Source organism: Mobula hypostoma, chromosome 10, assembly GCF_963921235.1.
Source record: "Mobula hypostoma chromosome 10, sMobHyp1.1, whole genome shotgun sequence".
Classification (NCBI taxonomy): Eukaryota; Metazoa; Chordata; class Chondrichthyes; order Myliobatiformes; family Myliobatidae; genus Mobula; species Mobula hypostoma.
The window spans coordinates 116,426,508-116,447,997 of record NC_086106.1 but is presented as its reverse complement, the minus strand read 5'-3'; the positions used below and the strand labels follow the sequence as shown (position 1 = coordinate 116,447,997).

Sequence of the window (21,490 nt, the reverse complement as noted above, 5' to 3'; positions counted from 1 at the left end):
AATTCCTCAAGTGGGTTGAAATACCGAAAGAGAACATGGGATTACGCTGGGAACTGAATTACCAAGTTCCTTGCAGATTAGTCAGTTGTCATAGAAGATTAAACAAAATAATTGTTATGATAGTTGTAAATCTGTTGTAGCAGATTAGTAATCAGTAGTGTAACCATTTCAAAATGACATGAGAAAAGAATGCTGAAGTTTAACTCATTTCACCAGCTACTCTAGGGTAACGGGCTAACAAAACGTACCAAATGAGGCAAGTCTCCTTCATATACTTTTATTTGTTTAGCGCTTTTATAAAACTATCAGGCATGTACATGTACACTTAAAAGTCAGACTTAAACTTCGAGGTTAAATAAAAGCACTTGCAAATTGTAATAATCTGACTTCAACAGCACACAGATGAACAATCACATACATAATTACCACAGACAAAGACAGACATCATATTAAGGCAATCCATTTGCTTTTAATACTAGCCAACAGTGCAAGATTGGAGAACCAGTCACTTGGGGTGAAAGTTCACTGACAAGCTGCAGCTGGTCAATAATTCTGACAACCACAGGGCACATTACAGTTAAAGCTAAATTAAGACATTGATTAATGTCTTGTTTTCTTTATATCAGGTTTTAAAAGCCCTCATCTATATCACTTAATCAAGTATTATATTAAAATTTAGTGTCTTGCTTCATGATTCTTTGGGAAAAGGGTTTCAACTGTAATCAAAATTTCAGTCTTTAAGTGAGATTCAGAATTTGTGACTGAACAGATTTGCACTCTCAAAAATACCTGCAGTCATTAAGCAACACTACAAACTGGCTCACACTGGCAACAGTTCAAACATCAAGCAAATACTCCTACATGTCATGTAATTGGTACATAAATATGGGAAAGGAGTTGTGGGTATAGAAGCAGCATTGTGAAACTAAACATGACAATGTTCTTCAAGGTCTTTGCTGAGACCCTTCTTCTGACGAAGTGCAGCATTTTCCAATTCCAGTGCAATAATCTTCTCCTCTAGCTCCTTGATTTTCCTCTGCAGTTTTGCTGGAATGAGAACTGAATATTTAGAACAAGTTGCATAGTTTTGTTTCCACATCCCTATTGACTACGGTCACAAAGCAGAGCAGATTTCCCTCCCAAACTCTGGCAGCTTTGACAGGCAGGACGATTTGCTTCCCATCTTCCATTCATCAGCTCGACAGACAAGTTTGTCACCCATCCATGGGGCACTGCGGGTGTCAGAAGTGACCCCTCACAAAAAGATACAATTTTGAGTGGAGCACAAAATGCATAGTATACCATGCAATTCAACAGAGCCGACACAGAAGTGTGGAAGCTGCAGCAAGGCAAGGGTTAAAGAGAACACCCAGGCAAGGTATGGTCAAGTCAGACAAGTGAGGCCTTTGGGGGGAAACAAAGGTTGAAGAGTATAGCTTCCCATTGCACAGCATGTGACTGAGCCCGTTAGTATACAGAGACAAGGATATAGCGGAAGGGTGCAAAGCACACAAAAGGGACAATTACTTTACTAATTTGACAGTATCATTAGTTTGCAGTTTCCATTTATTCTAGCACCTGTATTGTGACTGGTGATTGATCACGCAAATAAGGGATTGACCCAGCAAGATTTTACCCCCCCCCCCCACCAGTTTATTTATTGTTTTCCTTCTTTATATTTGCAGTTAGAACAGTAGAGATGCCAGACAGGAGTGGAATGCTCTTGCAGGATGTGGGAAGAAGGGAGACCTCCAGTGTCCCCGACAATTACAACTGCAAGTGCTTCCAGCTACAGTGTAACAATCCACGTTAAGGAGTTGGAGCTGGAAGTGGATGAACTCCTGATCATTCGGGAAGCCGAGGAGTTGACAGAAAAGACAGAGGTGGTTACAATCAAGATGCAGGACATGGGAAACTGGGTGACAGTCAGGAAGGGGAAAGGGTTAAGGAGCCAGTGCAAAGTACACCTGTGTTATTTCCCATCCCGACAGAATTTAAAGTGATACACCTGTTGTTGAGGGGGATGAGCAGAGGAAAGTCGGTGGTCGAGTCTCTGGCACTGAGTCTGCCTCTGACGCAGAAGGGGAGGGGGGAAGAGGAGGCATACTGTGGCAATAGGGGAGTTATTAGTTAGGGGAATGGATAGGAGTTTTGGCAGGTGAGAATGAGATTTCCAGATGGTATGTTGCTGCCACTGCGCACCCCCCCCAGTGCCAGGATCCAGGACATCTTTGATAGAGTCCTCAGCATTCTTAAGTGGGAGAGTAAACAGCCAGAGGCTGTGGTCGATATATGTACCAACGACATGGGTAGGACGACTGATGAGGTTCTGCAAAGTGAGCTCAGGGTGTTAGGTTATGGTAAAGAACAGGACCTCCAGGTTGCTACCCACGCCACTTGCTAGCGAGCTCAGAACTAGGAAGGTTATAAACATCACAGTCTGGTCCATGGGATGAGATTCTAAACTGGAGAAAGGCCTATTTTGCTGGCATCAGAAAGGACCTGGCAAGTCTGGATTGGGGATAGGATGTTTTCTGGCAAAACTGTACTTGAGTGGGTGGCCTTCAAAAGTGAAATTGAGTACAAATTTAACTGTGATTTCCATCTTTAATATCTCTATTATCTCTATACATCGCCAGGGTTCTTTTGAAGACCCTGACCCAGAGTTACATGTTGACTATGGTTCTTTGTGGGAATGGGACCCGACTTGGGGGTTCCAACATTTAACTGTTGTTCATTCTTTGGGGGCACTCCTGTTTTTGTGGATGGTTGTGAAGAAAAAGCATTTCAGGATGCGGGAAAGTCTGCAAAAACATCAGAGGGCTCAAGATACACCAGAGCAGGTCTAGATGTGGATCAATGGTGACCCAAGTGCAGCGCACGAACTTAGTGTCCAGTGAGACAAAGGAGAATTCCAGCTGTATTTTCGTTCTCTTGAGATCCGTGTATGACACCCTTCCTTCGCCATTACATCTGTCCGCATGGGGGATGAGAGAGGACCCGAACTGTAAGCTCTGGTCAAAAGGGGACACTGGCTCATATACTGTCTGGGTGTAAAACAGCTCTAACCCAAGGACTGTATAGGTGATGCCATGATAAGGTGCTTCTGGCTCTTGCTGACACACTAGAGCGAGAGAGATGCAAGATGACAACGGCTGGCACAGATTTGGGGAAGGCCATCACCTTCATCAAAGAGGGAGCCAGGCCTTTCGTGACCAAACAACCAAAGCCCAACCTGCTGCTAACGGCCAGGTCCTGGGAGATGAGGATCGATGTGGGAAGGAGGCTGCAGTTCCCGGATGTGGTGCACACAACCCTACGCCCGGACATTGTACTGTGGTCAACTGAAGACCGGAAAATAATTTTGGTTGAGCTGACTGTGCCGTGGAAGGAGGGATGGGCAGAGGCCCACAAGAGAAAGGCCTTGAAGTACCAGCCCTTAGTGCAGTAGTGTAAAGACAAGGGATGGCAGGCATGGTTGTTCCCTATGGAGATCGGCTGCAGAGGTTGCCCAGCCAAATCAGCATGGCAGTCGTCGTCAGCTCTGGGCCTGGACGAAAGGAGCAAAGAAAAAAAACAAAAAAAAAAAAGCAGCTAGTAGGATGGAGGAAAGAGGCAGAACGAGTCTCTTGTTGGATTTGGAGTAGGCAAGAGGAGGGAAGCTGGAAGCCAGGAGCAGATGGGCAGTGATTTGGCCACCACTGCCGGTCCACCAACTGGAGAGTGTCATGGTTAAGGGTCGAAACACTGTGAAGGTTGGGATCCACCTGATGACATCTGCTCCTGGCTGAAGGTTATGGTTACCTTATAAGGTAACTGGAGAATGCACCCTAACAGGTGAATGTAACAAGTATAGATTTACATTAAATATACCTCTGAACCTTGTACCTGCCCAAATAAAAAGGTACAGGTTTAAGGAACCTTGGTTTTCAAGATATTGAGACCCTGGTTAAGAAAAAGGATGTACTTTTGGAGTACAACAAATGCAAGAGAACACTTAAGAAATCAGGAGGTCTAAAGGAAGGCTGAGGTTGCCCTCGCAGACAAGGTGAAGGAGAATCCCAAGGGATTCTACAGATATGTGGAGAGTAAGAGTAATATGATTGCAAGGGACAAAATTGGTCCTTTGGAAGACCAGAATGGTAATCCATGTGTGGAACCAAGAGATGGGGGAGACCTTAATGTATTTTTTGCATCTGTACTTACTCAGGACATGGACAGAGTCTACAGATGCGAATCAAATTGGCAACAAGGTCCTGGATCCAAAATAGATTATGGAGGTGGTTGTGTTTTTTGTCTTGAGGCAAATTAGGGTGGATAAATCCCTAGGGCCTGCCAAGATGCTCCCTCAGATGTTGTGGGAGGCAAATGCAGAAATTGCTAGGGCACAAGCAGAGATATTTAAATCATCCTTAGTGACTGGTGAGATACTGGAGGACAGCTATTGTTTCCCACTGTTTAAGGCTCTAAAGCTAATCCAGGAAATTTTAGGCCAGTGAACCTGACATCAGTAAAGGACAAGGTATTGGAAAATATTCTAAGGGACTGGATATATGAGCATTTCGACAGATAGACACTAATTTGGGACCCAGCAACATCCTTGTAAATCTTCTGTACTCTTTCAATTTTTTTTTTTTTTTTTTTTTTTGCACACAATACTCCAAATTAGGCCTCATCAATATCTTATCAAGTTCAACATAACATCCCAGCTCTTGTACTCAATCTATGAAGGCCAATGTACCAAAAGCTTTCTTTATGACCCTATCTACCTGTGAAGCCACTTTCAACAAATTATGGACTTTTGTTCTACTACGCTCCTCAATGCCCTAAACATTCAGTATGCAAGACCTACCCAGGTTGGTCCTACTGAAGTGCAAAAACTTGCATTAGTCTGCATTAAGTTCCATCTGCCATTTTTCAGCTCATTTTTCCAGCTGATGCAGATCCCTCTGCAAGCCACAATAGTCTTCCTCACGGTCCACTACACCCACAATCTTGGTGTCATCTGCAAGTTTGCTGACTCAGTTGAGCACATTATCATCCAGATCATTGATATGGATGACAAACAATGAAGGGCCCAGCATCGATCCCTACAGCACTCCACTAGTCACAGGCCTCCTGTCAAAGAACCAACCCTCTACCACCACAATTTAGCTTCTTCCAAATTGTCAATGTCTAAACCAATTTACTACCATATCCTGAATGCCAAGCAACTGACCCTTTTTGACCAACCTCCCATGTGGGATCTTGTCAAATGCCATGCTAAAGTCCATGTAGACAACATCTACTGCCTTGCCTTCATCTACTTTCCTGGCAACTTCCTCAAAAAGCTAAGATTTGTTAGACATGACCTACTACACACAAAGCCATATGACTATCCTTGGTCAGTCCAAGTCTATCTATATGTATATCTATCTCTCTGGTCCCTTAGAATATCTTCCTATAGACTTTTCCACAACTGATATCAGACTCACTGGTCTGATTTTCTGGTTTATGTTTAGACCTTGTTTATTCCTTGGAATGTAGAAGATTGAGGGAGATTTGATAGAGCTCTACAAAATTATAAGGGCTATAGATAGGGTAAAGACACTTCCACTGAGGCTGGGTGGGACTACAACTGGAGGTCATGGGTTAAAGTTGAAAACTTTAAGGGGAACCTACTTCAGAGGGTCGTGAGTGTGGGATAAGCTACCAGTGCAAGTGGTGCATATGAGCTCGATTTCAATGTTTAAGTGAAGTTTGGATAGGTACATAGATGGCAGGGGTACGGAGGGCTACTGGCCAGATACAGGTCAGTGGGACTAGGCAAATTAATGGTTTGGCACAGATGGACCAAAAGGCCTGTTTGTGTGTTGTACTTTTCTATGACTATAACAATGTGGTGACAGAGCCTACGCTGTTCTCCTTGTGCACAAAATAAAGTTCGATTGAGGAATTAGTGAGAGTGACTCCAGTTATTCAGCGAGAACAGATGCACATGGTCAAAACTGGGTACTGTTTTTCAACAGCCATATGATATACTTTTTGACAAAGCACTTATTTGTCTATAGGCCCTTTGAGGCTTCTGTAATAAAACTTTAACAGTTTAATTCACATAAGAGATGAATAATGTAGCCCTGTAATTTTTAAAGGGGTAGCTAATAAGAACCATTTCCGTAGTACATTTTTAATTCGAGGTCAAATAGCAAAAAAAGATTTACCTAAAATAGTTGTTAAACTGATTGAAAACTTTTTCAGCCAGTCACAAATTGATATCAATCATGACAAAGTGAAAACCTGTACTGAAACCTCTACTCACATTGACCAATATGGCTTCGTCAGAGTTTTAATGTACCACTTCAAGAAATATTGCAGCTTGGTTGTTTTTTGCTTGATGAAAACATTTGGGAAAAGTAATTTAAAAAACCTCTTACCCATGTCTTGTGGCTGGCTGGATTCAGATTCCATGATGGAACTTTTATTCTACAAAAATAGAATATTCTGATCAACAGCATTTCAGATTTTAAATACATCAAAAGGGCATCACTGGGGCATCACAGTAGTGTAGTGGTTAGCACAACACTTATAGTATCAGCGACCCAGGTTCAATTCCTGCCACTGCCTGTAGGGAGTTTGTGTGTTCTCCCCGTGACTGTGTGGGTTTCATCCGGGTGCTGGTCTTGAAGGGCCTACCTTCTGCTGTATCTCAATAAATAAAATATACAATGTCACAAATGTTACAAGATACAAGAACAGAAAATATTGGCAGATGCCTCTTGGAAATGGGATGTGGAAAAGATGCCCCAATTAGGTTTAGTATTTGAAGTGCCATGCTGAGCCCAGATCTGGCTGACATTAGATTCATCTGCCCAGGGAAAACAAAAGTTGAGAGAGTGATAAATTAAATGAATTTAAATACAACTTTAAGGGCTTTTATCTAAAAAGTAAAATTAGATTTGTCTCTCCATTTAATAACTTTACAACATGCCACATACAAATTCACTGCAACACTCAATGAAATTGAAATAGTTTAGAAAGTATTATAAACTAAACCGGTGAACAGAAATATACAAATGTGATTGTTTTTGTTAACCTACACCAAAGTGTATCATTAAGTGGCATGTTAACTGGGTGCTGTGCAAGAGATTGGAGTCAATACATTGACTAGTTTCAGCAACTGGTTTTGAGCATAATTGACTAGACTCAGCAGGATCAAATGTGATGAGGGCATTTTTTTGGGTAGATCAGTGTTAGAACCAGAAGCAGCAGTGCCAATCTCAAGACACTGACTACCAGCATCACCTGTGACCCAGCCAGCATTATGTGCCAACTACGCTTTATCCTGTGGCCACATTTTTCCAAACCCAAGGGAACCACTGTTTGCAAAGCTGAGTTGCACCTGGTGCCTGGTGTCTTGCCAATGGCCTTTTGAAGGCTTGCTGCTGTGCAAGGTCTTGAACAGTGCCTTGGATAATTTGGAAAATTCCAAAATTACTTAAAGATTTCTAAATTAAAATTAGGTAAAACAAAAGCAAATTATTTAGCCTTTTAATGTGGGTATGGCTATCTTTACCTGCTTATTTCACTCAGAGGAAGTCAGGTCATGTATGCCAATTGCAGACATTGTAAGATCGAGGAGCCAGATAATAAGTTTCAGGCCCCCCTCAGAAGACATTCAAGTACAGTAGAACCACAGTGATGCATTGCCATCTGATCTCAAACTCATTCCCGTCTTGTGTTACAATGAGTAAAAATACAACTTGGAAAGAAACTGTTCTGAATAGAACTACCAGCTAAAATTTCGTGCATTCGAGGGGTTTTCTGGTGAGGAGTGAAATTTCATACCATATTGACTTTTGATTCAAAGGCTGGTTTCTCCACTCCCTTTACTTCCTTCTGTTTTGATTCTGTCGGCGGTAATAACTTTGTTGCACCTTTCTTAGACACCTTGGCAGTCACCTCTCCTTGAGGAAAATAAAATAGACGATCTTTACAAATTGCACATGGAGTTAAACAACAAGTAGAATACTTCAGATGCTGAAGTCTGAGTGTACTGGGGAAGTCACTGAATTATCTATGAGCTCACCAGAAGCTAAAGACGGCCTGTCCTGGGGTCGGAGGGGTGTGTATGTGCGTGGGTCTGAGGGGGAGGAACGGTCTTGTTTCGCTGCTTGGTGCGTCTTGTTTTATATTTGTCGTTCTGCCAAGTGTTGCTGGCAGGCTACGTTGGCACCAGAATGTGCGGCAACACTTGCCGGCTGCCTGCAGCACGTCCTCAGGTTGTGCCACAAACAACACATTTTACTCGGCGTTTCGATGAACGTGTGGTAAATGAACCAGAATGGGAAATATTAAACTCTGTATTCAGCCTTTGGGATAATACCACGAAAATAAGGAACAAGATGGATTTAAAACAGCTGTGAAAAGTGTACACTTTTGGAGGGAAAGATCTAACCCCATTCTGCGAAGGACCAATATGAAACTAAAATCATCACGTGTATATTTGAGCATCAATTCTGCCACATGCAGTTCAAACCACTGATCCAGCCTCAAACTTCACATCCACACTCAAACTAGTGGGTCAATGACAGAACATCAGGAAAATCCTCAACGACAAAAAGGGATGAACTCAAACCCAGTTGCTACTCCGATTGCTGACACTAAACTTGAGCCCCCAAGAGCACTGCAAATTCACACTGTGTCCAAAACTGCAGCAACACACAAAATGCTCAGGAGGTCAGGCAACATCTACGCAGGGGAATAAACAGTCAATGTTTTGATGGAGAAACTTTCACCAGGACTCAATTTAAACCCGCACAAACTAATCACTGCAATCCTATAACAAACTGAAAGGCTGGCAAACTGAGGTTTTTAAAATGGGACCCTAGCAATTTTGAGGTCATCCTTTTGATGGACTGCTTGTCCGAGTCCTCAGAAAGGAGTACGGCTTAAGATAAACTGGAATAGCTAAATGTATTAACCAAACTCCAAATACCCTTGAAGTGTCAGACTCAAGTCAGATTATTAAAGACGTTTTCTCACAAAAAATTAACTAATTGAGCTTTACAACACTAACAGCTATTTATTGGACCCACAGATACAAAGACTGCATCTACTTGTGTTGTGGATGGGGAAAAAAATCTCAGATCATAAGACATTGGAGCAGAATTAGGCTATTTGTCCCATCAAATCTGATCCACTATCCCATCGTTGATTTAGTATCCCTCCCAACTCCACCTCCCCGTAACTTTTAAAGCCTCGATGAATCAAGAACCTATCAAACTCCAAGCAACACACACAAAATGTTGGAGGAACTCAGCAGGCCAGGCAGCATCTATGGAAAAAGTATAGCCGACGTTTCGGGCCGAGACTCTTCAGCTGGACCCATTCAACCTCCGCTTTGGATATACCTAATGACTTTGCCTCCAGCCATCTGCGGTAATGAGATGCTCTCGGCCCAAAACGCCAACTGTTTGTCATTCTTCATGAACACGGTCTAACCTGCTGAATTCCTCCAGAATTGTGGGCATGTTGCAATGAATTCCACAGATTCAATACCCTGTGGCTCAATAAATTTCTCATCTGTTCGAAAGGGACATCATTCTATTTGGAGACTGTGCCCTCCGGTCCTAGACTACCCCACTACTGGAAACATCCTCTCCATGTCCACTTGACCTCGGCCTTTCAATATTCAATAGGTTTCAATGAAATCCCCCTCATTCTTCTAAACTCTAGCAAGTACAGGCTCAGAGCCATTAAATGTTCCCCACACATGAACCCTTTCAATCCCAGGATCAATTTCATGAACCTCCTCTGGACTGTCTAATGCCAGCACATCTTTTCTTAGACAAGGGGCCCAACTGCTCACAATATTCCACATGGTCTGACCAATGCCTCAGCATTACATCCTTGCCCTTACATTCAAGCCTTCTCATTATGAATGCCCTCATCAGATATTCTTTTTGCTGCAAACCCAGAAAAGATGCTGGTAAACCATAACATTCAAAAGTTACTTATAACATACCAACGGCCTTGGGTCTCTTTGGGGATGGGCACTGCCTTTTCTGCCCCACCACACTGCCCGGACGCTTCATGCCTGTTACAATATTTTTGGATGCCAGAACAGGTGGTTTGTGGGCACTTCTGTTGCTCCTTGGAGGATCATATACACCTGTGTAAAATAAGCAATAAAAACATCGAAGCAGTCTTAAGATGGAAGAGATTATAAGGCCGCTTAAGCCTGTTGTAATTTATTAAGATCACTATTTCTAACTTGAGACTACTCGGCCCTTTGAATCCATGGTAGCTCCAAATAATCCCACTCGACTTCCTATAACCCATTCTCTTACCATTCACACAAGGGGAATATTTACAGGAGCCAGTTAACAGGTCAAGCATGCCTTTCAGTGTGGATAAACACCAAAGCATTCTAGGGGAAACCCACACAATCACAAAAACACGTAGATCAGAAGTTCCCAACTTGTGGTCCAGGTACCACTTGCTTAATAGTATTGGTACATGTCACAACAACATTTGAGAATCCCTGATGTTGACAGTTCCAAGGTCAGGACTGACGATCCCTGGGACTGAGATGCAGTAGCTCTGACCACTGCCCATGACTGATCTACCTGGTCATCTTTCTGAGTAGGAAGTTGGTTCTTAGCCTTCAATGGAATTAAAAATAGTTCCATCTTTCCAGCAAGCTACAAAAATCAGTAACAGATGAAAAAGAAAATTGTGAAAGGTTGGAAAATTGAATACAAATCAACTCGGAAGTATGGAACTAATTTTTTTGAGAAAAGGTGACAGTGAATGGTTGCACACCAATGACCTTTTTGAGAAGGCTGAATATTTTCAGTCACAACCCAAGCAGCACAGACACAGGCTTGTTGACCCAACTCAACTATGCTGACCGAGATATCAATGCAATCTTCAGATATGATCATCATCTCTTGATCGAATTTGCCTTGTAAAGTTGACCGCTACCCATGCCAAGTTAAATAAATCCTTAAAATTGTTCAAAGAACACCAGTATTCCCAGACGTTCTGCTCCAGAACCATCAAGCATGTGAAATGTAGGCTGAACATCTGGATCTGATTCATGTTTGCCCCATTGAATACTAATTGTGTACATTTTGCATTATTACATGGCACATTTTCACATAAGGGCTGTTCGAGTGGACTTTCTAATACTTCTGCAACCATTAAATGGAATAAGTGAAGCACCGAAGCAAATCTCCAGGTCATTTGGACTTTAATCTAGATGTAATCTCAAAACCCAACACCAGATGGTGCATGTCACCTGCTCAAGAGTAAGCATACAGTGAAACATGCAAACCTCACTGAGAACAAATAGGTTCCAAGAATAGTACAACAGTACTGTCCTTTACTCAGAAATACTTCACAAGTATTTGATTTGATCTGTTCTGCTCTCGCTCTGCTTATTGTACAAGGCCATTACATAGGAGCAGAATTAAATAATTTCAGCCCGTCTAGTCTGCTCCACCATTCGATGTTGACTGATTTATTATCCCTCTCCTTGTATTGCGAGGCTGTCCTCCCTGGTTCTTAGCCGAGATAGAATGGATGTGGAGAGGATGTTTCTAATAGTGGGCAAATCTTGGACCAGAGGACACAGTCAATACCCTCAGAGAACAGAGGAGGAGGAATTTCTTTAACCAGAGAATGGTAAATCTGTGGAATTCAAAGCCATAGATGGCTGTGGAGGCCAAGACATTAGGCATACTTACACAGATTGATAGATTCTTGATTAGCAAAGGTGTCAAAGGTTATCGAGTGGGCACGTGGCCAAGTGGTTAAGGCATTCGACTAGCGATCTGAAGGTCGTGAGTTCGAGCCCCAGCTGAGGCAGCGTGTTGTGTACTTGAGCAAGGCACTTAATCACACATTGCTCTGCGACAACACTGGTGTCAAGCTGTATGGGTCCTGATGCCCTTCCCTTGGACAACATCAGCGTCGTGGAGAGGGGAGACTTGCAGCATGGGCAACTGCTGGTCTTCCATACAACCTTGCCCAGGCCTGCGCCCTGGAGAGTGAAGACTTTCCAGGCGCAGATCCATGGTTGCGCAAGACTAATGGATGCCTCCCGCCCCTCCCAAAGGTTATGGGGAGAAGGCAGGAAAATGGGGTTAAGAGGAATAATAAATCAGCCATGATGGAATGGTGGAGCAGATTCAATGGGCTGAATTCTGCTTTTTGATGTCTTATAATCTGGTGTATTATAGTTAAATCAGCAGAGCAAGAACAGAGGAAAAAAAAATCAAATTCATCACTTGTGAAGAATTTCTGTGAGGAAAAGAATTGTCCTAATGTTCCTGGAGCCAGATTAACAAAATGGATTTGAAGCACAGGATGAACATCAAGACATTTAAGTAAGGCAGCACAGTCGATCAAGGGAACATTTAAAATGAGACAGGAAGGTATTGACTAATAATAACCGGGAGAAATTCTGCAGATGCTGCAAATCCAGAGCAACACATGCACACACATAAAATGCCCGAGGAACTCAGCAGGTCAGGCAGGAAGCATATGTGGAAATATATAAACAGTTGAAGTTTCAGACCAATACACTACTTTAGGACTGGAAAGGAAGGGGCATGATGCCAGAATAAAAAGGTGGATCGCCAGGGGTGGGTGGTGGGAGAAGGAGAGAAGGGGGAAAGATTGCTAGAAGGCGTTAGGTGAAGAGGTGAAGCCAGGAGAGTAGGAAAGGTAAATGGCAAGAGGGGAAGAAATCTGATAGGAGAGGAGAGCAGTCCATAGAAAGGGAAAGAGAGATACCCAGGGGAGGTGATAGGCAGGTGAGAAGTGATGACAGACCAGAGTAGGGAACAGAAGAGGGAAGGGGGGTGGGGGGGTATCTTTTTTTAAACCAGAAGGAGAAATTGATATTCATGCCACTAGGTTGGAGGCTCCCAGACAGAACAAGAGTGTTGCTCCTCCATCCCGAAGGTGGCTTCATTGTGGCAAAAGAGGCCATGGACCAACATGTCAGAATAGGAAATGGAAGTGAAATGTTTGGCTACCCAGAAGTTCCATTTTTGGCGGACGGAGTGGAGGTGCTTGATGAAGCGGTCATCCAATTTATGATGGGTCTCACCAACGTAGAGGTGGTGGCATCAGGAGCGCCAGACATTATCGTCAAGCCCAGCAGGTTCGCAGGTGGTGTGGCCTCACCTGGCAGGACCGTTTGGAGCCCTGAATGGAGGCAAGAGTGGAGGTGAATGTGCAGGTGCAGCATTTTGGCCTCTTGCAGGGGTAAGTGCTGGGATAGAGATCAGTGAGGAAGGACGAATGGAAAAGGGAAGAGGGAGCAATCCCTGCAGAAAGCAGCGAGGAGGTGGTGACTAATAACTTGGATGACAGTCCTTCATCCAGTTCCTCCTTTAAAGCAGAAATTATCACTGCATTTACAAGCATTTAGAGTAGGGGGTCGCCAACCCGTTGATCGCGATCGACCAGTCGATCTTTGAGACTTTCCCGAAGAAAAATCAAAAATAAATACACAAGTACTGTTATGTGAGCATTATAAAAGTAATACTAATTAGGATAATGGTAATATAGCAATATTTTCACTAAAAAGCTGTTTGTAAAGAGAGATTGTTTCCAGGTTGCGGGGGTTTAGTTCCGTCCTTTCTGCCGAATGCACATGTAGTTCCCCCACCATGCACCGTGTTTTCAGCATAGCCTGTGCTCCAAAGTGACCAGATTAGATCAGAGTAGAGACTGTCGCAAACATTAATATACGGCAGTGTCCCCAACCTCCGGGCCGCGAAACATGCAGTGATGCAGCGGTAGTCGGGATGCACACAGCATACCTTTAAGAAAAAAAGCCGAAATAAACAAGCTAATTAATTAGGTGCTGCCCGGCACGTAAATGTCGGCCCAGATCAGAGGCGACACAATCGGCACTCGCTCGTGATATCCTGATAACATGGCGGAGGCTCCACGAAAGAAAGCGGAAACGTACAAATTCCACCCAGAATGGGAAGAGGAATTTCTATTTACCTTGGTGAAAGACAAGTGTGTACGTATGTCGTGCCACCAAACATAAGCACCGACTAAAAGAGGGAATCTGGAGTGGCACCACAACACCAACCACCAGGAATTTAAAGACACCTACCCCTCAAAGAGCACAATTCGTGCCTGGAAAGTTGAGCTGAAATCGGGGTTGAAGACCCAGCAATCATTTTCCACAAAACATGCTGCTCAAAATAAGTCTGCTATTGAAGCATCATTTCGTGTAAGTCACCTTTCAGCTAAACACAAGAAGCCTTTTACATATGGCGATTTATTCAAGGAAGCAATGATCATTACCACAGAGGCTGTTTTTAATGACTTTAAAAACAAAAACTGCATCACAACCGCAATACATAATATACCACTTGGCCCTACAACAGTGACAAGGAGGGTAGAATCACTGTCAGAGGACGTGGATCAACTTGTCACTCCGAATATTTTTTCACTACAGTTCAATGAATCCCTGGATGTAATGCATACACTCAGCATGTTGTACTTTTCCAGGATTTTACAACACAGGAGAACTTCCTCACTCTTGCAATTAAAGGAAAGAACAAGAGGTGAGGATATTTACAATGAGTTTAAAAAAGTATGTCCGTGAAAATGACATCCCCATTCATAAACTAGTGGCAATTACTACCAATGGGGCGGAGCAATGCAAAGTGTGCATGCTGATTTTATACCACTAAAAGTCAGTGCCTACATCGGGTCAACTTATCTATGTGAAATTGCATTTTCATAGATGAAAATTATTAAATCCAAGTACAGGAGCTGACTTACTGACAGACACCCCACTAGGGCTGCCAACTTTCTCACTCCCAAATAAGGGAGAAAAGCAGCAGTCAAATCCCGGGACATTTGTGTTTATCCCGAGAAAGACTACCATGACCATGAAGCCTTGCGCGGGCACCTGTGTGCGCATGCGTGTGCATGCCAATTTCTTTTCTTTACCCCACCAATTGGTTTTGGCTTAATTTTCAGTATTTCTACTTTATATAGGCTGTGTATTTATTATATCATTCCTGCTTTTACTATATGTTAGTGTTATTTTAGGTTTTGTGTTATTTGGTATGATTTCGTAGGTTATTTTTTTGGGTCTGGGAATGCTCAAAATTTTTTCCCCCATATAAATTAATGGTAATTGCTTCTTTGGCGTAAAGCATTTCAGCACGAAAGGTTTCATAGGAATGCTCTACCTTAGCGGGGGAAATACGGGACAGTTGGCAACCCTACACCTCAGACTGGCTGTCTGTAGTTATGAGCCAAATTTCTGGGAACTAGCAGAAAGTATTCAGCCCCAGTCATTACACCGAGTGCAACAGTCAATTTTTATTCATTTATTTTTCATGTTGAAATAAAATTAAATAATGAAACTTAGAATTAAAGGTGTGAAGTATTGTAATATTCTTAAAGAAAGACAGCTATGGCATGTTTGATATGCTAGTTAGTGTTTTCTTGTTTGAATTAACTTGAAAGTTTGACAAAAGTATTTTGTGTAATTCAAATACAATTCACCCAAATAAAAGGCCTCAAATTGGAAGTACAATCTGAGCTGTTTTTTTCTCTAAACGATTTAGTAGGTAGATCTTGCCTTTCACTGAGGTCGAGGTAGGGGATCTTGGGCTTAAAAAGGTTGGTGACCACTAATTTAGAGCAATGAAACAATGCAAATTACTTGCAACTTAAAGCCACATTTTTAAAAGTGAAAAATTCAGCCAGCATAAAATATGACAATTGCAGTCTTAACACCCAGCTGCATCCAGCACATGTCTGAATGCTCTGCCCCCTCCCCCATTCCCCAACTCGGACACACTCTCATCCTGCACTGGACTGGTCACTATTCATCTTTTATTGCTGCTGTTTCTTTAAGATACTGGAGCCAGCAGCATTACACTGTCTTATGCAGCTTGAACTTTGTGGGCTTGTCCATCTTTAGGCCATGCCACTCTATTTTATGACTGTATATGCTGGATCACAAGTATTTTTTGTAACAGACCATGTATTGTGTTTTTCACCTTGGCCCCACTGGAACAAGATTCCATTTGGCTGCATACATGTGTATGGTGGAATGAAAATAACCCTGAACTCAAACTCATTAGGGAAGTCAATGAGCTCGCAAAATTGGAAACAAGCAGCTGAGATGTGACAATCAGTAGGGCCCAAACAGGTCAATTTCAATAGTGTTGCTTCCATTATCGATGAAGGTTTCTCTCAAGCAAAAATGCTGTCAGGACTACAGTTAATCAGGAAGATACAATTTGACAAATGGGTGATTCAGTCTGTCATTTCCTTGTCCCCTATTACTGCATCTCCGGCATCGTTTTCCTGCAATCTGATATCCACCATCTCCTCTTTTACACTTTACATATTAAAAAGAGGATACCAAAAGTTTTAGAAATTATTTGATAGCTTACTTTCACATTCCATCTTTACCTTCTCAAAGACCTTAGTTGACTTCCGGTGGTATTTAAAAGCCTCCTGTACCTTACGAATTGCTTACAGAAATCCCAGCCAGTGTTCTTTTCCAATCAATTCTGGCCAACTCCTCTCTCATACCTCTGTAATTTCCTTTACTTCACTGTAACACTGATGCATCTGATTTTAGCTTCTTGTCAAATTTTAGGGCAAATTCAATCATAATGATCACTTTCTCTTAAGGGTTCTTTTATCTCAAGCTCTCTAATCAATTCCGGTTCATTGCACAACACCCAATCCAGAATAGCTGATCCCCTACTGGGCTCAACCATGAGCTGCCCTTAAAAAGCCATCTCATAGGCACGAGAAATCCTCCCTCCTGGAATCCTTTTGACACAATGTGTATCCTTGGACATTAGGCTCCCAGATATAATCTTTCAGCCATGATTCAATGATGGCTACATCATACCTGCCAACCTACAACCACCTTATTCCATATCCTGTGCACATTAAACCACCTTTAGTCCTGTATTCACGCTTTTTGATTTTATCTGCCTTTTACATTGCAACTCATCCCGTTGACTGCAATTTTGCCCCATCAGCCTCTCCTTGCTAGGAGTCTCACTACATATTACCTGTTTGTAAACCAACTACCTCATCTTCAGCACCATCAATCAGCCAAATTAATTTAAACTACACCCCCCACCCCCACCAGAACAACTCTAACTAACCTGACCACAAGAATATTGGACTCCCTTCGGGTTCAGGTGTAACCTGTCCCCTTTTGTATACGTCATGCCTTCCCCAGAGGAGATTCCTGTGCCCTGCACTGGTTCCTCAGCCACACATTCACCTACCAAATCATCTTATTCTTGCCCTCACTGGCATGTGGCACAGGCAGAAATCCTGAGATTACTACCCTGGAGGTCCTGTTCTCAACTTTCTATCTAGCTCCCTAAAATCTCTCCACAGGTCCTCCTCACCTTGTCTACTACGTCATTGGTGCCAATATGTACCAAGACCAGACATCCCACACTGCAAAAACTCATTTCAGGGAGGTAGCACCATCAATTTGTGGGAGACTCCCGGAACATCTGGAAGAGGTGGGATGTCTGCAATATAGTAGCTCCTTAGCAGCTAGCCAGCTAGTTTAAATAACATTAGCTATGCTAATGAATGAATGATATCTGTTAAACTCACCTCAACATGTCTTTTACAGTCTTAACCCACCATGGGCAATAGAAAAGTCACTGTTGCCAACAGTGCAGCGAGCAACACTGTCATTATTTTGACCCCTATTAGGCAGGGGCACACTTTAGTGTAGTCTGGGCTGACGTACGTTTTATATTTTCTTTTTTTGGAACACTCTGCCATGGCGCTCTCTCGCTTTCTCGCACTCTCTCTCTCTCGTGCTCTCTCTCTCTCATGGTCGCTCTTGTGCTCTCTCGCTAGTGGTTGCTCTCGCTTGCTTTCTCTCTCTCTCGCGCTCTTGTTTTCTCTCTCGCACGTGCTCTCTCGTGGTCACTCTCACACTCTGTCTCTTTCGCTCACGCGCTCTAATTTGTGGGCATCCGGGAGCCACTATTAATATGCGGGAGACTCCCAGAACTTCTGGGAGAGCTAGGATGTCTGCAAGAGTTCAGGCTGCTCACCCTTGCCCTCGAATGCCATGGACACAATCCAGGACATCCCTGACCCTGGCAACATACCATTCCGGTGTCCCTGACACACCCACCAAACCTCCCCTGTTCCTCTGATTTACCAAGACTGCAGTGCTTTTCCCTCTGCTCTGCTGGGCAAAGCACCTGACTCAATGCTAGAGACTGGTCACTGGTTCTTCCACCAACACAAGCCCCCCACCCCCCTAGTAGTATCTAAAGTTGTATACTTGGAGGGAAACAACCACAGGTGTACCCTGCACTGGCTGTGCATTCCCCCTCCTCCACCCGACAGTCACCCGGTTATCTGTCTCTGCAACCTCGAGGTGACTGCTGTCCTATAGCTCTCATCAATCTCCTCCTCATTCTCCCATACGAGTCGAAGCTCCAGCTCCTTAATACACTCTCCCAGGAGCTGCACCTGGTCCAGATGTGTTTACCTGGGAGACTGGGGATCTCGCAGACTTCCCACGCACATTACAAAACACTGTCCCTGGAGCTGGGCACTAATAGACTAGGAATAAACAAATAAGGACAGGAGAGTGCAACTCCAAGACAATCGAAACCAATAGCCACTCCACCTGCACCTAGGCTATTTTTATTGCCCTTTCTATTGAATCCCTCTTACTAATCGGTCACTCACTCAACTCGGAATCTGCCAGAAAACTGCCTTTGAAATTGCAACACACATAAAAGTTGCTGGTGAACGCAGCAGACCAGGCAGCATCTCTAGGGACAGGTAGAGTCAGCTGTACCTCTCCCTAGAGATGCTGCCTGGCCTGCCGCGTTCACCAGCAACTTTTATGTGTGTTGCTTGAAATTCCAGCATCTGCAGATTTCCTCGTGTTTGCACTTTGAAATCGCAACAGCCGCCCTGATTAAAGAGTACCTCTTTTCACACACCCCTGGTGTGGATTGTCCAACTTTCTCTAATCAAGTCATCAAACTCCACATTAAATATACCCAATGACTTGGCCTTCAATACCATCTGTGACGATGAATTTCACAGATTCACCACCCTCTGGCTAAAGAAATTCCTTATCTCCTTTCTGAAGTGATGTCTTCCTACTCTGAGGCTGTGCTCTCTGATCCTAGACTCCCCCACTATAGGAAACATCCTCTCCACATCCACTCTAATTGAGTAAGTTTCAATGAGATACCTCGCCCCATTCGTTTAAACTCCAACTAATCATCCATAAAGAAAGTGAATTCTAAATGTAGGGAGTGATTACTCTGGACATCAAACCTACATTTAACCAAGTGAAGCATCCAGCTAAAAATGGACAATGGGAGTTGGGGGGCGGGAGGACCCCAACAATGGATTCATGACTTAAGAAAATCCATTGCCAGTCACCTCAATTCTAGGCCACTGGTGCAGAAATCCCTTCGGGCAAAATGAGACCAACCTCTTCAAGTGCCCTCTTTCCAAGGTGAGAAGTACAGATGCTTGATGACCACACAACATTCAATTCCATTTACAACTCCTCAGCAAATGAAACAATCCATGCTTGGACACACCAAGATGGACAGCACAAAAGAGAGATTGGGAAGTATCAAGCAGCTTTCCTACCTCACTAAGCCAGGCAATGCCTCTCTAACAACAAAGTTGTAACTGGGTCTTGGTTACGCTGGCTGCTGAGGTGTCCAAAATGGCTTCTTTGCATGTTATATAAAATGGCTTTTCTGTAATAATAACTGCGATGTAAGGAGTTCTCTCTCCCCCTGCTTGTTTGGGTTATATTATTGATAAGGGAGGGAATGAACCAATGAGCATCCATATTATTCTCTTTGTGGGTGATACTCTGTCTCATATGGCTGGTAACCGTGTGGTTTGGCGGGCTTTTCGGGAGGAGAACCGAAGAGGAAGGACGTGCTGGACGCACTCTGATCGACCACCGTGGTTGGGCCCGAGCGGCGAGTCGAGGGGGTCGGAGGAGATCGCATGGTGGAAAGAGGACCCAGTTAATCGAGCTCCAACAGTTGTGCACGAAGTGGTTGAACTCTGATAAGTTTGGCACCTTTTACTTTCCCTTTTATATTGTATCTCTATTAATTACATAGTTCCAGTAAGATTTATAAAGTGTAATCTGTAAATCGTATATTGTGTGCTGTCTGATATTTGATGTGTGAGTTTGTACCAGGTGGCATTACGCAGCAACGACGCAACCATGAGATACTGTTCGGCCGGCAGGCGGGGTTTTCCTGAGATAAACACGAGCCGATAGCCCTGAGCGTTACAAAGTAAACTGATAATGCCTTTAAAAAGGGTGTGAGACACAGTCAACATCTTGATAGTGCTCACTATTGCCCACAGCCAAACTGGACCACTGGCACAAGTACTGTGGCTACAGGAGTAGGAAAAGCTGGGAATCTTGCAGACAGTAACTCACATCTCAGCTTCCCACAGGCTTGTCCACCATCTCAATGTCAAAGTAAATTGTGAATGTGGCACCACTGAAATTCGATCTGTCTGTACAACTCATCTGTACAATAACCATGTCAGACTAGGAAGAGCTGTGCGCAACTACCAACGTACTCAGTAAAGTTGACAGATGGTGTCTTCAGCAGCAAAACCTTGCCCAGTTTCTGTCATCAAACGACCACAAGACGGAATACAAAATGGAGTTCAATCTAGAAAAGTGGGAAGTGATACACTTCGAAAGGTCAAGCTAGAAATTACAGTGCATGGTCTTAGCAGTGTGGAGGAACAGAGGGATCGTGGGATTCAAGTTCATCAATCCCTCGATGTTGCTGCACGGGATGATAGGGTGTATTGGCCTTCATTAATCAGAGGACTGAGTTCATGAACTGTGATGTAATGTTGCAGCTCTGTAAAACTCTGGTTAGACACTTGGGATATTAGAACAGAGGGAGTGCAGAGGAGATTTACCAGGATGCTGGAGGGATTAGAAAGCATATGTTTTATGTGGAAAGGATAAGTGAACTAGGGCATTTCTCTTTGGAACACAGGAGGATGAGAGGCAACTTTATAGAGGTGTACAAGACAGACTTCTTCCCCAGAGCAGAAATAGTTTATTCAATAGGACATCAACGTTTAATTCCAGATGATATCCTTGAAGTGAGTGGAGGCAAGTTTAGGAGAGATTGTTTTATTTGATACACAGAATGGCAAGGGCTTGGAGTGCACTGCCAGGGCTGGTGGTAGAGGCATTAGGAACTTGTAAGATATTCAGAGGATGGATAAAAGGAAAAAGGAATGTTATGGGCTATGTAGGAGGAAGGGAGTTAGACTGATCAGAGTAGATTTAGACAGATTGGTACAACATCATGGGTTGAAGGGCTCATGTTGTTCTATAATTTGCCATTAAAATGCTTGTAAATCATTCTCCACAGAAGAGCTCAAGGATACATATACAAAATTATTCTAACAATTGTTT

At 43.3% G+C, this 21,490-nt stretch overlaps 1 protein-coding gene across 2 annotated transcripts in view; it reads right to left on the bottom strand.

Moving 5' to 3' along the window:
* Positions 1 to 267: 267 nt before the first annotated feature.
* The window catches only part of LOC134353412 (uncharacterized), a 32,739-nt gene continuing 11,516 nt past the window's right edge, over positions 268 to 21,490 (bottom strand). The window contains exons 4-7 of one of the 2 annotated variants that reach the window (XM_063061440.1): positions 10,004 to 10,150; positions 7,825 to 7,943; positions 6,414 to 6,462; positions 268 to 1,047 (exon numbers count right to left, since the gene is read on the bottom strand). In XM_063061440.1, coding sequence (XP_062917510.1) covers positions 926 to 1,047; positions 6,414 to 6,462; positions 7,825 to 7,943; positions 10,004 to 10,150 — 437 coding nt within the window. In that variant the 3' untranslated portion in view covers positions 268 to 925. The remainder of the gene's footprint in view (positions 1,048 to 6,413; positions 6,463 to 7,824; positions 7,944 to 10,003; positions 10,151 to 21,490) is intronic. The other variant, XM_063061441.1, reaches the window with a different exon arrangement.